The 15,737-nt window shown below is 37.4% G+C and overlaps 1 protein-coding gene across 3 annotated transcripts in view; it reads left to right on the top strand.

Annotated features, from left to right (window-relative positions):
- AKIRIN2 (akirin 2) overlaps positions 1-15,737 on the top strand; it is a 20,291-nt gene extending 4,554 nt beyond the window's left edge. For 2 of the 3 annotated variants that reach the window (XM_086876493.1, XM_086876495.1), the window contains 4 exons: positions 6,984-7,127; positions 7,830-7,979; positions 11,628-11,699; positions 12,012-15,737. In XM_086876493.1, the coding sequence (XP_086732619.1) occupies positions 6,984-7,127; positions 7,830-7,979; positions 11,628-11,699; positions 12,012-12,022 (377 nt within the window). In that variant the 3' untranslated portion in view covers positions 12,023-15,737. The remainder of the gene's footprint in view (positions 1-6,983; positions 7,128-7,829; positions 7,980-11,627; positions 11,700-12,011) is intronic. The other variant, XM_086876494.1, reaches the window with a different exon arrangement.

The raw sequence follows: 15,737 nt of genomic DNA, 5'->3' as shown, positions 1-15,737 counted from the left end.
GTTACAGGAATTCAAGGATGAAAGGAGAAAACATTGGCAATATTACTTTGTTCTCTGCTGGATGTTTTGGAACCATTGTTTGCATTTTTACCCAGGTGATAGATTGTTTGGGAGTGGGGAGAAAAGAGAAAAAAAATGACATTCAAATTTTTTAAATTCAGAGGTAGGTTAGTTGTTGAAAACCTGCATGTCTGGACATTTCTGAGATCGAAGCTACAGTGGGGGGAATACAGTTGAAAGAAACTGGGAGGACAGAAGAGAGAAATGATGTTGATTTTAGGGATTTAAATCTCCTAATTCTTGGTACATAGAAACTCTGAAGACAGACTGAGATCACAAGTTTTTTTCCACACTTCATCCAAAGCCAGAGGTTAACTTGAAATCTACCGACTTTAGCGCATGCAGTTTTTCCTCCATCTGAAGTACTCAACGGCCTCAACACTTCCCCAGCAACTAACTAATGTTGCAAACTAAAAACCGTAGTGGGTGGAGCTGTTAAGAACAGGCCTCTCGTGAGGGACTCTACAAACAGAAGGTAGATGAATTTGCCTTTAGTATGTCCTTTCTCTTCCACAGAATAGTCTGGAATAAGATTGATGTAATTGACACAGTTTTTCAAAGTTAAAGCAAGAAAATGTCTTTGACCTTTTTGTGTAGGAAGAACAGTTAGTCTTCCCCGTGGGCTGTCCTCCTATGACCTTTGAGTTGCCCCTTGAGTAAACTGAACTCCAGTCTGAAACTTGGTCAGGCAATGGCCAAGCATAGGTTTAGCTTTTAAATGAACAGATCCAGTGACTTTGGAGTGTTACATACTAGTAGTGCTGCATCTCTTTCTTCTTAATTTCTGTTTTGTTAACTTATCCACATGTGTATTTATTGCTAAATTATCTTGGTGAGATGCCAAGTCTCTCATTGCTCTCCAGTATTGCAGAAATCATTAGGATCTGAAAAAACAAAACATTCCCACCCCTTAAAAAAAGTCACGTAATGGCTGCATCTGGACTTCATAATTTAATTTCTATGAAAAGTTTCTGTATAGATGCCCATGGTGACTATAAATGTTAAATACCCTTGGTTGTAGATGTCATAAAATGTTGAAGCTGCTTTTTTTGTTTCAGTGGCAAGTCTGATAAATGCAATGTGACAATTTTTTATGTGAAGGGAAAGATCTAATTGCTGTGTCTAATACATTTTGCATTGCTTGATTTATTTTTCATTCCTCAGTCCCTTGATCAGGAGAACGGGGACTTCCATAAATAACACATTTGCAGAATGAGCTAATGCATATGTGAGCATCCCTCTTGTGGGAGAACCAGAACTTTTGTCAGCCTGAAATCTGGAGTAACTGGATCTTGTGAGGTGCTCTGCTCTGTGCCCCAGTCCATGGCAAGCTGCTTCTGTCCGTTCTGTAGCTATAGCCAGGGGCTATGAGGTGTCAGCATGCACCCGTTATCTTTCTTATCTCCATCTTAGAGCATACTCCTCTGAGGGGGAGCATGCTTTCCAAAAGTATACATTCTGTAACTAACCTCTTAACATGCCTAATTGAGAAGCGTAAGTGGAGTGGTTGATATCTGAGGCCAGAGCAAGAGGAATATTTGGGTTGTTTTAATTTCTATCTCTGCCAGGGTTCCCTGGTTAAGTAGAAAAAAAAACCTGAGGAATACTTTTACCCATTGCTCTGCTGCAGTGCTGCCATTTGAGGAAACTGGCATCTTAAAATCAACGTTGTATGTCAGTAGTCTGGTGGGGAGACCAAAAGTTGGAATGTGGTAACATCAGCTAGGTGTTGAATAAGGTTGAAAGTCTAATGGAACTATGTTATATGTTAATTTGAACTAGGACAGTGGAGCAGTTTTGTTTTAACAGAAGTTAAAATCCCTAAAGATGTATGCCACTGACATCAGGATAATATTTGATTGATTACTTAGAAGAAATCTCAGGCATGCTTTAAGTTTGAATGCATACATTGAATGGTGACATTGCAAACTGAAACCTGAGCTAAAGGTTCCATTTCAGGCCAGGAAGACTGCTACTCTGATTTCAGCACATTGAGTCACCTTCCTGTGTGTTTTGCTGAATTTTCCTTTAGCTAAATGAGAGAAGCCAGGAACCGTGCTGAGAGATTGAGATGCTAGTTTAAAAAGCCCAAAGAAAGTACTTAAGGTAAAACAGTCAGCACCTTCATAGTTGATAAGCATTTATTAAAAGGAGAAAATAATCGTTTGCCATGTTAACTTTTTAAATTGAACTGGTGTCTCCTTGTACATAATTTCTAGGTAATTACAGGTCAGAATGAAGTAATTAGATGGCAGAATTTTGAAAAATATTAACTTCTTATCATGAATTAAAGCAAGTAGGAAGACTACATTGCTCCTTGGAAATTAATATTTGGCTTTGTAATTCATTAGTGTGACAATCATATTTCACCTATCAAACTTGAACTCTATTTTACCCTGTTCATATTTCATCTTCTCTTCATTTGGAAATCTTTGTTCTCCAGATGACATCTCAAGTTCTGAAAGATCATAATGCAAAACTTAAAAAAACTATGTACTCAACTTTATTCTCTCAGTATACAGCTCTGGATAAAAAAGAGTATCCATCTGTTTCATTGTATTCAGGTGTATTTGTCTGAATCCCTGATGCCTTTGGTGGTTATGGTGAGGCAATAGCAGTTTTCATTTGTTCTTCTTAATTTTAGCCTTGAACCTTAATCTCTTCCTTGAACCTGAAGGAGAAAGGGGCATAAAACAGATTCTTGTGTAACTGGTAGAGATTCATAGTCATATTGTATTTGAAATGCAATTTATGAAGTACTAATTCATTTTGGTGTGTTAGCAGTATGGCTTTTTCTTGCTGCTAAACCATATTTGAGAAGTCTAATTTTCAGTTTTAGCACCTCTGCCTGGTGTTTCCTGTTAAATAGCTCTGTGCCTTCAGAGGCATCTCTAACCAGTAGGAAACACTGAGCACAGGGGAAAGAGTGAAATCACAAATAAACTGAGGCTAGGTCACAGTGATGTGTGTTTCATCATATTAAATATATTCCTTTTATTGTTTCAGATCAAATCATTGTCTCATGTACAATATCTGATTTGAACTTGCTGTTTGTATGTTCAAGGTGGATGAAAGCTTTTATTTAAAATATCTAGGAAGTTGTAATATATGTGATGCAAGTTCTCACTTTAATTTTATAGTCTTAGAGAAGGTGACAGTAGATTTTCTTTAATGAGCGCACTTTCAAATTCTAAGTTCTTGTATATAAAATAATTTGTTAATTAAAATGCACGTCACTGTTTCAAAGGACAGTTCAGGCCTCCACACTGAGGCACATAAAAATACTGTGCTGTGTTTGACAACACTTCAGTGAACATTTTAGTTCAGTTGTGCACTGCAGAAAGAATAGTCAGAAATAATTGGAAGCTGGAGAAGTTAAAAAACTGAGCTTGAAAACGCAGGGAGGTTTTCTGGAAGCAAAAGTAGGTTGGATCTGCTAATTCTAAGCTTTGTTTAACTGGGTCAGAGTTTTAAAAGTCTTTAGATTTAAATGTCTGCTGTATAGGTGGTGTTCAGAAGTTGTCTGGTTTGCACTACCTTAGTATTTCACTTGCTTCCTGCAAGTGCTATAAAAATGTTGTTAATACATTTGTGTGGAATTATGAAACAGAACTGATCATGGGAGAAGTAACTTGGTGCATTTAAATAGTTTTTCTTACTGCATTAGATGATTTTATTTGGCATTGAGATTTTAATTTAATTTAAATTGAGACTTGAATTTAAAGATTCATTTAAAATGAGTCATAAATATTTTCAGGTTTACCTTGCACTTCACAGTGAAGCAGTTTTAAGAGTAAGATTTTATGCTACTGTAACTTAATAAGAATGTCTGTACTTAGTCTTTGCTGATACAAAAATATGCCTGCTTAATTTGAAGTATTCCTGGTCTCATGATTCATGTGAGAAATCATTAAAAGTTTGGTGCTGTGTTAAGCTTGGGTTTCCTGACTGTTAATCTCCATTTTATAAGTGGTGGAAATTGGGAAGTACGAGATGAGTCAGTCTCCTTGCCTCCTATCAGCAAGGTACCGAGTACACCTTATGGTCCAGTTCTCTGTGCCGAGCTGTTGTGCCTTAAATCTTCTAAGTTAGTCTGAACAGAGGAATACTATTTACCAAAACAGGTTATGGGCATGCTTAGCAAGTGTTCAGTCAGTGCTTAACATTTCAGGCTTTTTTTCTCCTGGTTGCTGTTTGCAGTGTAGGCAGTGTCATGTTTGAATAGTCTTTTCTCTTAAAGTTTGCTTAGTTCTATACCTTTAGCTGAAGTCATAGTAATGCTAACTGTAAAGTTATTTTGTTAGGATGGGGCTCTCCTAGTATCTGTCAGTAGTGTTTCTAGAGACTTTTGATTTTGACAGCAATATTTGAAGGTGACAATTTAAAAAGTGCTGCCAAATTATAAGTAGATGAAATTGCTGTAATATAATTAAGACTTCTTGTCCACAATTCAGTATAATTTGGAATAGCATCATGTATCTTTGGTGCACAAATCATAGTTTTCTATCCTAGTTGTTCCTGTTTTCCGAAAGTCCACAGCTGATTTCTCTTCCTCCTCTCCCTGTTTCCCCCACACCCCTCCCTTGCTTTTGTTCCTTCTATTCTGGCTGGTGTTTTAACATTTTCTCTAAATTATTCCTTGTTTAATTTCAAGGGTTTGTTAGGATTCAAGGAGACACGGCTCCTTTGTTGTTTTGATTTAACTCTTGGAGTTGTATCAGTTGGCCAGACTGTTTATGTTTATTGTCCTTAACGATTTTGGTGGTTAATGTGGTTTGAGAATGTTTCTGCAAAAAGATAAAAGGAGAACTGTAGAAAAGATATTTATCTTAGTTGTTACACCTGAAATTTGGATGATTTTTTTTGCAGGTCACATGGAGTTTGGAAAGTACAGCCAGGACAAAGTAGTCATAGTGAAGGATGGTCATGGTCTGTTATGTTCTTCAGTTAATACAAATGCAGTGTGAATATGCACAGTCATGTTTCTTGTAGTGTAAACATGCTTTAGGACAGATGATCCTATCAGCTAATTTGGTTCCCATTCAAAATTATGCAGTATCACTGCAGCCAGAACAGCGCTTGATTTTGAGGAGAGGTATTGTTCTACCACCATAATGCCATTATAAATGTATAAATAGTAGCAGTATAAATATTGTTAGGTGGTTCTCTAACTGGTGTGTATATGCACATGACCAACTCTGCATGGGATTCTGTTTAATTATGGAAACCTGGCTATATCTTCACATGATTTATGTAGTTTGGTACCATACAGGAGTGTATGTGCCTTGTAATACAGAAAGTATGAATCCTCCATCCCCCTGCGCCACTTTCTTGTGGTTCCTTCTCTTAATTTAGCTGCTGTGCTTTTCTATTACTGTTTTATTAATGTCTTCTGCATTTGCCATATTACTGACCTCCCATTAGAGAGCTGAAAAATGTAGAGCTACAGGCATGGGACTGAAAAGTTACCAAGTCCTTAATCAGAGGACAAAATCCAAGAAGCTCCTTTGTTGATTCAAAACAAAGTTTCCTCTCTTTTTATAAATTGGAAATCTATAGACTGACTCATGGAATTGAATCATGACAGTATTTAGACATCTGAACTGAGAATTGGTGTTTGCTTCCACTTGGTCTAGCAGAGGCTTCAGCCAACTGACTGAAGACAGTGGTAGCTGAAGTTACCTGCATCGATCACATGGTTCCTTTTTAGAAGTGTTCGGATATGGAAGCTCAATAGTATAGGGATTACAAACATGAAATTTGGTTTAAGTTTTCATGGTATTGTATTGCCAAAATGCGACAGAAATAGGAAGGTTCTGAGTAGAGTCCTTTGTAATTCTGACATGATCAAACAGATTTATATGTATCTGAGTTTTGGAAAGTTGTCCTTGCTAAAATTGTAGAAGTGTGTCAGTGGAAGGCAATCATGCAAGTAATGTTTTTCTTCCTGCATTTGAGCATTTTAAAGTAAGAGTTCTCATAAAAGAGGAGAGTGTTTGGAAATTTCTTTATGGGAAAGTTTTATGTAAAAAATAGAAAATTCCTTTTTTTTCCTTGAAAATTTAACATTCCCAGTTAGGCCACTGATGCACCTGAATGCCATTTGGTATTTGGAATTTCAGAGAGAAGGCACACAGGATTGGTTCCTGTTGCAAGGATTACTTTTTCCCTTACGATTCTACAGTGGAGATGAGATTATTAAAATAATTTGCTGTACTTTATTTATTGCAATCAAAAACTGCGCTGCATATTGCCATATTCCTTTAAAGAAGACTGTTGATCCATTTATTTGGACAAATTTGAGGCTGTCAAAAATGTTGTGGAAAGCTTTTGTATTTTTCTTGTCAGCTTCCAATTCTTCGATATTTTAAGCAGTAGGTGCTTAATGCATACTGTCTAAATTGTGTTTTCCTCTTCACTGTGCTGCCTGTGAAGAGGCCACTCAAACCTCTACAGATAGGAATGGCAATTCATGTGGATGTTTTATTCTAGAGTCTCTTGTTACTGTTAACTCTGTGAGTGATAAATGCTGTGTGTGGGTGAAAGATAAAATTAGAGATTAAATATATGAAGCAAAGATAATTAATACCAGTATGAGTTTTATTGCCAAATCTTTATCCATGCTCATTGTATCATTCCTAAATTTTAGGATGCTGGGTTTTTTTGTTAGCAGTAGTCTGGTGCCAATACTTGACCTTAACAAAAAACGTTTTTGCTAGCATTCTCCTGCTGAAAACAGTCTGGGTTACCTTTCTTTTAATCAGTTTATGTGGGTTTTACAGGTCATGTTTTAAGAGTCTGTCTATCTTCTATCATCTGTTACTTATCTACAGCATTTGATGTTTGAGTGGAAATCAAGAAAAATGGTGAAATGTAAAGATAATTATATGAGGGTTTTGGTTTTGTTATTTTTTTCTTTTTAGAACAAATTCTGTACAACATAAAACAGGAGTACAAACGCATGCAGAAGAGAAGACATTTAGAAAATAGCTTCCAGCAGACAGATCCTTGTTGTTCTACTGATGCACAGCCACATGCATTTCTCCTTACTGGACCAGCTTTGCCAGGTACCCAGATAATTCTGTGTAATTTTCCTCTGTTTTCTTAGACTCTGCTTGTGTAAACAATTTTTTCTATTTACTTGGTGGTTTATGTCACTGTCTCACTAGTTACTGTTGGTTTTTTGGCCATAAATTGTGTGTAATTCTGCTGTATTCTGTTATTCTGTCAGATTCCATTTGAGTAAATAGTTTTCCCTGTTACCTGTTGTGTTGCGACACATTCCACTAGTTGCTGCTTTTTTTGGCAATAAGGGCATTGGTCTGGAAGATGGTAGCTTTTCATTTAAAGAATTGGTTGGACAAAAACCTGGCATTGATTTCAGTAGACCATCCTGCCTACTCCGTCACAGATACTGTAATAGGCTTTTGCAGAGCAGCTGTCTTGGCACCAATATACTGTACTATGTTTTCTATAGAATAGAAGCTTAAATTTGTATATGGCAACTGCCATGTAAATGGTGTTCACAGTTCAAGTGTGATACTCTTGGGATTTTGATAGTTGTGTGTATTGTCCATTGCAGATGGCTTCCTTTTGAGCATCCAGTTCTGCTTCAATAGTAACTAGGAGGATCAAATAGCAGAAAAAATTGTCTTTAAATGTTTTGTAAAGTTCCTTTAATATAAAAGGTGTGAAAAAACCTGATTATAAAAAATTGGTTCTGATCTGCTTATAATTGTAAATTGGTATGCCCAAATATTTACTCTTAGGTACTTCATCTGCAGCATCATCACCATTGAAAAAAGAACAGCCCCTGTTTACTCTCAGACAAGTTGGAATGATCTGTGAACGTTTGCTGAAAGAACGTGAAGAGAAAATCCGTGAAGAGTATGAAGAAATTTTGACCACAAAACTTGCAGGTATCTTATAGTTCAGAATAATATACATCAGAAGAGTGAGTTAGAAAGCTTAAAAATTCTCTTATTTTTGTTACAGTGTACGTTTTTTTCTGACCTAATCTGATGAAGGAATGGGGTTGCATACATGACATGGGAAAAAAAAATACTCCCTTTGATAGTTTTTTTCCTTCTGTGCTGCTTTGGATAGAAAGTATGACTCTTAGTTATTACCACTCAGTGCAGACAGTGGTTCTATTTCAGTTAGAACTTTCTCTTGCTATTGTGTTTGAATTGCAGTTTCCCCTTCTTTTTTTTTTTTTTTTTTTCTTTTTTTTCCTCCAGAAAGTCTGCCTTTAGATCTCTTTTTGAAGGGCTGTTTTTTTGTTTTGTTTTTTTCCTGCTTAGGAACTGACTTCCTTTTTCTGGAATTTGGCAAGATGACAGTACTTAAGATTTCCCTTTCTCTTCCCTTTACTTAACATTACACTGCTGCCAGCAGTGTTTGGTTATCTGCTTGAGAATCAGTTCAGCTGTTTTTCTGATGTTCCATGTTGAATTCTTGTATTTCACAATTCAGCTGAAATTCTTGGCACCTGATGCCAGCTTATCATTCCATAAAGATCATGGTAATGTCAGCATTGTAAATATGACCTTTCTTCAGTTTTTAAGGTCCTGTACTTCTAAGTTTCTTGCAAGCATTTGAGCATCTAAATTCTTACGCATTCGTACTTTCACAGTATGATTTGGAGTCTAATTTAATATTTAGTGTGATGATAATGAAAATCTGAGCACATTCTTCTGCAGACTTGCTTTTGAATACCTGCAACTGTTCTGCTTCTCACCTGAAAACACATCAGAATTACAGTTGGCAGGTCTCTTCAGGCGAGAATAAAACCCTTTACAGGCAGAGGGTCACCAGGCTTGTGGGTTGCTTGTGATAGTATTGTCTCTGCACCCAAGGTTCTGTTCATGTTCTGCACTTGCTGATCTGCCATTTCTGTGTAAGAAATTGCTATAGTTCTATGTCCCTCTTAAATTACATTGATTTAAAACTAAAATTAGAGCCATGAATATTTTTGCTGCTGTGGGCCTGGTGTTCCATTTCAGTGCTGTTCTTTTTAACCTGCTTCAGCCTGATGAATTAGGACTCTATAGAATTTTATTCTCCTAATTTATGTATGTTAGGAATTAGGTCATTTCTTGTATTTTCTTAAATGCATTTCATTTAGCAGGGATCATAACCATTTGAAGATCAGATAGATTTACATTTGTTCTGGACACTTTTGGAGTACAAGCTTGTAGTTCTTTACACAGGAAGCCCCTCAGTCAGGTTCCTTACATGTGCTCTGTCTCTCAGTCCCAAAAGGAGCGTTGTTGGGTTTGTTTTTGGGAAAGAGAGGGGATTGAATTCTATCTGGGAGTTGTGGTTTAGTGAGATGATTCAGGTTTACTTGTTCTTACCATGGTGCTCACCAAAGAGCAATTAGGAAGATCATGTTACTGCAGCTCATATATTAAGCCAGTAATACATTTTCAACATCATATGGGAATTCAAAGACTGACAAAAGAATTTAGAAATTCCTTACATAGAAGGCCAGTTACGGTTGTTTGATGGAATGGTTATAACCTTTTCTAAACTTTATGCAGTAAGGTGATACTCTTTGTTACAAAAGTGAAGTCAAAGGAAGTGTAACTGGAAATTCCATAATAAATCTCAGTTGAATAGCTTCTTTCAAGTGACTTAACTGAATGTTTGCATCTTGGATATTTTCAAGTTGTCATGTAGGTAGTTAGCCCGATACTGCCTATTCTTTCCTTCTCCCATGTTCTTTGCAAGTAGAGTTGCTTTTTTTGCAGAATACACGTTTGGTAAATGGAAAACTCAGATCATTGTAATGCCCTGATTTTTCTTCCTGCCTCCATTACCTGAACTGAAACTGCTGTTGGTGCACACTTGGTTTTGCAAGAGCCTTAGGGAAACACTGGCTTGAAAGGTTTTAAAGAATTTGTGGAAAACAGTCTTTTATAGTATTGTAATTGAATCTATGTTCATGTCTTTTAGCTACCTGACTTAAAATACTTAGGATGTATGTAATACAGTGATGTGTTTGTGCAGTGTTCACTTAAATTTTCAAGTGGTTCACTGTAGGCTGCTCCAACGTTTGGATTGCTTAACTTCTGAATCTGAATGTCACAAAAAAGGGGCTTTAAAGTAACTAGGTATTTTAAAAATTGGCAAAGCTGTACTTCTAACAAAGATGATGGTAAAAAGCAGCTGTGTATGTTGACTTCCACCTTCAAGGAAGAACATTTGCAAGTTTGATTTTAGCCTTTAATACATACTTCAAGGAAAAGCTGTAGTTGCTGTTATGTTTTGAAATGGTTTCAGGGCACTAGATCCTTCAATCTGTGTTATTTTGTTGTTTGGCTGAAGTCCTCGCATGGCTGCTGAAAAGCTGCTGGTCAGAACTGCAGTGAAACAAGTCCTGCTTCTGGCAGAAGGGAGCTGACCCCAGGCCCCCTTGGTCAGGGATGAATGTCCTTAGATCTTTGGGTCCGCTCCGTACTTTGGGCTGCTGCTGCACTACTTGCTGATTACTGATACCCTGTTTACTTCAAAGGTGAAGCTCATCCCTGCAAGAGGATGGGGACTTTATTGGGGCAAACCTGTGGGACTAGGAACCACTACAAATCTAACTGCATTTTTGGTTGAAGATTGCCTTCTTTGACCTTGCCCTTTTCTCAGAACACCCCACATTGCTGCACATGTATTTTTCCACAAGGGAGGAAGGGGAATGGAGAGGAGCGGCATCTGGTAGATATTACTCTCCTTGTTCAATTTCCTAATTCTGAAAGGTGATATCCTGCTGATGAGTGCAGTATTAAAACTGAATAAAATATTGCGAATGTATTTGTATGTATGTGTGTGTAGAAAGAATAACCTTTCTGGGAAATAGTGGTGCTTAGTTCAAAGCCAAGTATGTTCCATATCAAGATTTCAGATGACACAGTAACAATTTTCATGCAGTCCACAATCAACTATGTCTCCCATAGTAGCTACTTTTGTGATTGAAATTACTTAAAAGTTAGTCACTTAGCATTTCATCCTTTCAGTTTCTTTTGCTTTTGATTTTCTGGTGGTCAGCAAGTAGAATTTCTAACTCTGTAGCAAATCCCTTTCCCGTACTTTTGTGTTTCCATTTCATTAAATTAATTTTCTTAAATCTAGTAATGGTAGGAGCAGACAAATTATGTTTCCAACCCTAGCATTGACCTTTATGTCACGTTTTCCTTAACTACTCTGCCCCCATTATGGATCTGTAAAATGGGCACACTTCATTTCTTCAAAGTACAGTGTGTGATACTTAGCAGGTGTGAGGTATATTGAGGTTTTTGTTATGTGCAGCACAATTCTTTCTGAATTTACTGCCATCTTTCTCATTTACAGATGTTTGTAAGGGACAGCCTTTTAATTAAGGGGACATTGGCTGAATTGTTCTGGAGGATAAAAAGGAAATGGCAGCTATAAACTGTATTAAGTTATTTAAAACTAGAACTAGTTGGGGGTGTGTTTAACATGAATGATTTCTTTGTATAAAAATAACCCCTGAGTTTTTTTCTGCTTGATTTAAACTTAAAACTCATACTTTTATTGCTTCATCCTTCCAGAACAATATGACGCATTTGTGAAGTTCACGCATGATCAGATCATGCGACGATATGGAGAACAGCCTGCCAGTTGTGAGTATCTCTTTCTTCTGGTCCCTGTAGCAGCATTGAATTACTAAATGTTCAATAATTTAAATGGCCATTGTTTGCTGTTAAGCTGCTAGGCCCCAAGGTAAAGTACTTGAAATTAAAAATGTGGAATATTGAGGTTGAAAGGGAGGTGTGAGAGAAAATGCAGTTTGTGTTTAAAACATCTAGAACTGTTTTCCCATAGCATGCTGGGGTTTTAATTTTGAAATCAGTTTTGATACTACCATAGAAAGTTTGCACAGAGCTGATACTTATTACTGCTGTCATTAACTCTCTTTTTTTCTCTCTTTCCAGATGTTTCATGAATCACACTTTCTGCATATGTGGGCTGCCCTATACACCCTGTTTTATTGTTGCAAGCTATCCCAGTAAAGACTTGCAGCAATGCCATATTTTTTCCCCCCTGTGAACACAGGTTATTTCAAGCTTTTGTCAGTGGCAACCACTCTTATGCAGCAACTGGTTTTGGAGTGCTCCCTGATGTCAGTACCACCTGGATGTGGACCTTTGCTACCTGTAATAATACCAGTGGCCTCATTTGCTGTATCATTACGATTTGGCTTCTTATGTTAATAAGTTTGAAAAAGTAAAGGATTAAAGCTGGTGTTCTAGAAGTTGCCCTTCACTGGTTGTGTAAATAAAAATGTAGAATGACACTTCTGACTGAAGTTAGTGTGGTTTTCATAACTGTGCACTACAACAGAGCTGTAATCACAGTTAAGTTAGAATGTAATCCCAGGACAATTTTAAGCAAATAGCCCACAGTACTGCCTGTGAAATAGTGAAGGAGGGCATTTCTGTATTCCATGACTTTTTTGGGGGTTAAGAATGGGTTTATATGATTTCTCATTTTTGTAGTTTTTATTTATTCTATCAGTCTTTAACAAATGTTTATTGCTGCAATTTTTCAGTGTATCATTGTTTTACTGCCCTTGTAGTACTGGAATTTAGTTGGAAGAATAAAACATTTACTTCTAATCTGTTTGTTTTTAATATGCAGGTGGAACTTTTGCTGTGTATGAATAAACTTAAATCTGAGTGTTTAAATGAAAACTTCATTTACTAGCAATAGTGGGTGGGTCAGTTTTAGATCAGGAAAAGGAGGAATATTAAAATCTCAGGTCATTCTTCAGAGGCAGAGAAATCTTCCTTAGATTGGCTGTATTGTTTCATGTTGAGGAAGTGCATTTGGTACAGAATGGACACAAAACTGGTGATACAACTTGCTGCAGCTGACTCAAACAGCAGCTGCACTTGCCTTCTGATTTCAGTGACACACTAAAGGCAATCTTCATGAGACAGAGCAAGTGCATGTACTGCAAGCTGGAACAGTGTAGGTATTGCAAGAGCTGAAGGTGTGTAATGCCTGTTAGGGGTTGAGATGAGAGCCTTGTTGGATGCATTCAGCTGTTGACAGATTGCTGTGTTGGTGCTCGCTGCTGCTGTCTGGCAGTGCTGGGTCTCTGAATCACTGCAAAGTTCCTACATGACAAGTCCAGATCTGTGTGTTGTGGGGTGGAAGTTTTGCTACCAAAGGCCTTCAGTTACCTGCTTTGGGGACAAGAAAGCAGTTTCTAAGTAATCATTTAATTTTAAACTGTTGTCTTTTCTAACTTATTGTCAGCTTCTGGTTAAATGGAACTCTGCTCTGTGATAGATCTCTGTCCCATCTGAGATGAACAGAGGAGTTTGAGTTGAAGCTGGTAGGTTAACTTGGTCATTGGCTCATGCTTGCTTATGGTATCAGAGAAGCCTTTATGACCTCTGCTTCTTGAGCTCTTTCACTTAGGAGTGAGATAGAGGGTTCGGAACTGGACATATTGTCCAGCACTATCAGTATTTTCTGCTCACTTTCTTGAAACCTATCTTGCCTAAATATTTGCGTTATTACTACTTTATTTTCAGAATCCCAGAAATGAGAAATCTCTGCTAGACTCCCCTCTCAGGTCTTCTGTCACTGAAGATAAAACTCTCAAGGGCTGTAATTTCTGTTTGTCTGCTTTGAAGTCCTCAGTCCCTCTTCTTCTTGCTCCTCACTTTTTTGACCTCCTTTTATTAAGTTGCCCAGGCTAGAAAAATCATTGTTTCTAGGTGGACCACCATGCAAATGTTGGCATCCTCATAGATCTGTAATGTATTTCCTGTGTTCTTATCTTTTCCTTTGGGATATTAAGATTTATAAATAAGAAGTGATGTCATGCTAGCACGCAGCCACTTCTGTACTGCTCCAAATTGATGCATAATAAGCAGTCTTGTGGCAGATGAAAAGCATGACACTGTGGGTGCTGATGTATCACAGCTGTGGTTGCTTAATTCGCGCCTGTTTTGGAAACGAGGTTGCATTCTTTGAAATTTTTCATTTTTTTAACCTGCTGCTTGTTCTGTCTTGGACTTCAGACCGGCTCCTTTTCCTGATCTCAGTGCCAGTATCTGGTGTAATGAATTACACATGAAAGGCTTGTTCTAACAAGAGACATACTCGTCAGTAGGAAAATGGCTGGCAAGTCGATGGGCTGTTGAAAGAGTTAGGGAAATTGGGGTTCTCTGAGGAGCCGACTGGTGCTTGAAAACAAACTGGCTTTGCAGAGCCTTTTTAAACGCTTTTGAGTCAAGGAGAAATGGGTACAGATCAGTAACTACGCAGTTCTCAGCACTACATTTTGTGGTGGCCAGGTATAGAATATTTTTGCCATTTGTATGTAACTGCAGTCTTGTCCAAAAGCCAAGCAAGCTGAGAACAGTTAACTGGAACTTTGAACAGAGTGAAACCAAAGATCTTGGTTAACCTGTTTTTAAGGTAGTGATGTGGTTTTTTTTCTTTCCAAACAGATCTCATTTCCGTGTACTTGAAAAGCAGCATGTACATCCTGTGTGTTGATTTTTGTGTCTAGATGTGAGAGCATATAACCATAAGATGATTCAGCATTTTTCAAGGTTGCAGAGGAAGGAGATTTAAGCAATCTTGTGTGCTGATGTTTTGAGATTTGCCTGTGTACTCTTGAGCAGTGTGACCAGTCACAGATTCTGCTTAAAAAACTGTTTTGTGAAATCTCTCTTTGTTCCGGAATTGGGAAGGATTTAAGCTTTCTGATTCCACAGCGGGGAGAAAAAATGGAGGCTGGTAAAGTATTTAGAGTTTATGCTCTTGTTTCAAGCACCAGTGCTTGTGACTTTTGTATTGCAAGTCATTCTCAGTGATAAAATGGCTTTTACAGGCACCTGGGCTGTTCTTATAGTTTATTGCTGTTGTAGGCTTCAAGATAAAAATTAGAAAGTTTGTGTTTGAATCCAGTAGTGCAGTAGTGTAAAGAGGTGTCAAAGGACAGCATCTGTAACAGTAGAGAAAAAGGGTTGGAAAATTATTTTAATGAGCATTAACTTGGATTCAGGTCTGATTTTTGGCAATAGTTCTGTTGAAAGATGTGGCTACCTAAGAATATGATAAAAGTTAGTTCAGAGGTGAGACTACACTGGAGTTCTGTAATGACTACAGACATTAGCATTTGGGGTGTTTTTCTGGTCCTGTTTTCTTTTAAGTGAACATTGCAGACAATGAAGGTTTTCTGGAATATCTGCAAACATGCTATTAGTACGCAGAGAGTTGTAGAAACTACTTTTTAATCTTCCAGTTGAAATCTCTTATTTTGGCTAAGGTATGTGAGAGTGTCTCAGCTGTTACTGATGTTTGTTCCAGATTCAGTGATGTTAAGCTCTTTCCAGGAAGGTAGGACTGATTGCGAAGTCCAGCTTCTGAAGAAAGGTGAACTAAATTAAATTCATGACCAGTTTAGTTTGTGTTTTTAACTGTTCAACCTTCTTCCCCTCCTTGCTGAAGAAAATGAAGCGCCAAATACAGAATTAAAAGATTTGATCTGAGAAACCGTATGTAGCACAGCAAATGTGACTTTAACCATACAAATCTGTTATTAGTTAAAGGGAAGAAACAGCCATTAACTATTAATTTTACTGTTTTAATGTCATGTTGCCTGCACATTTGGGGATTAAAGGCCACACACTGTT

Source organism: Cyanistes caeruleus, chromosome 2 (genome assembly GCF_971803275.1).
Source record: "Cyanistes caeruleus chromosome 2, bCyaCae1.hap1.1, whole genome shotgun sequence".
NCBI classification, from domain to species: domain Eukaryota; kingdom Metazoa; phylum Chordata; class Aves; order Passeriformes; family Paridae; genus Cyanistes; species Cyanistes caeruleus.
This window is presented reverse-complemented; position numbering and strand designations above follow the sequence as displayed.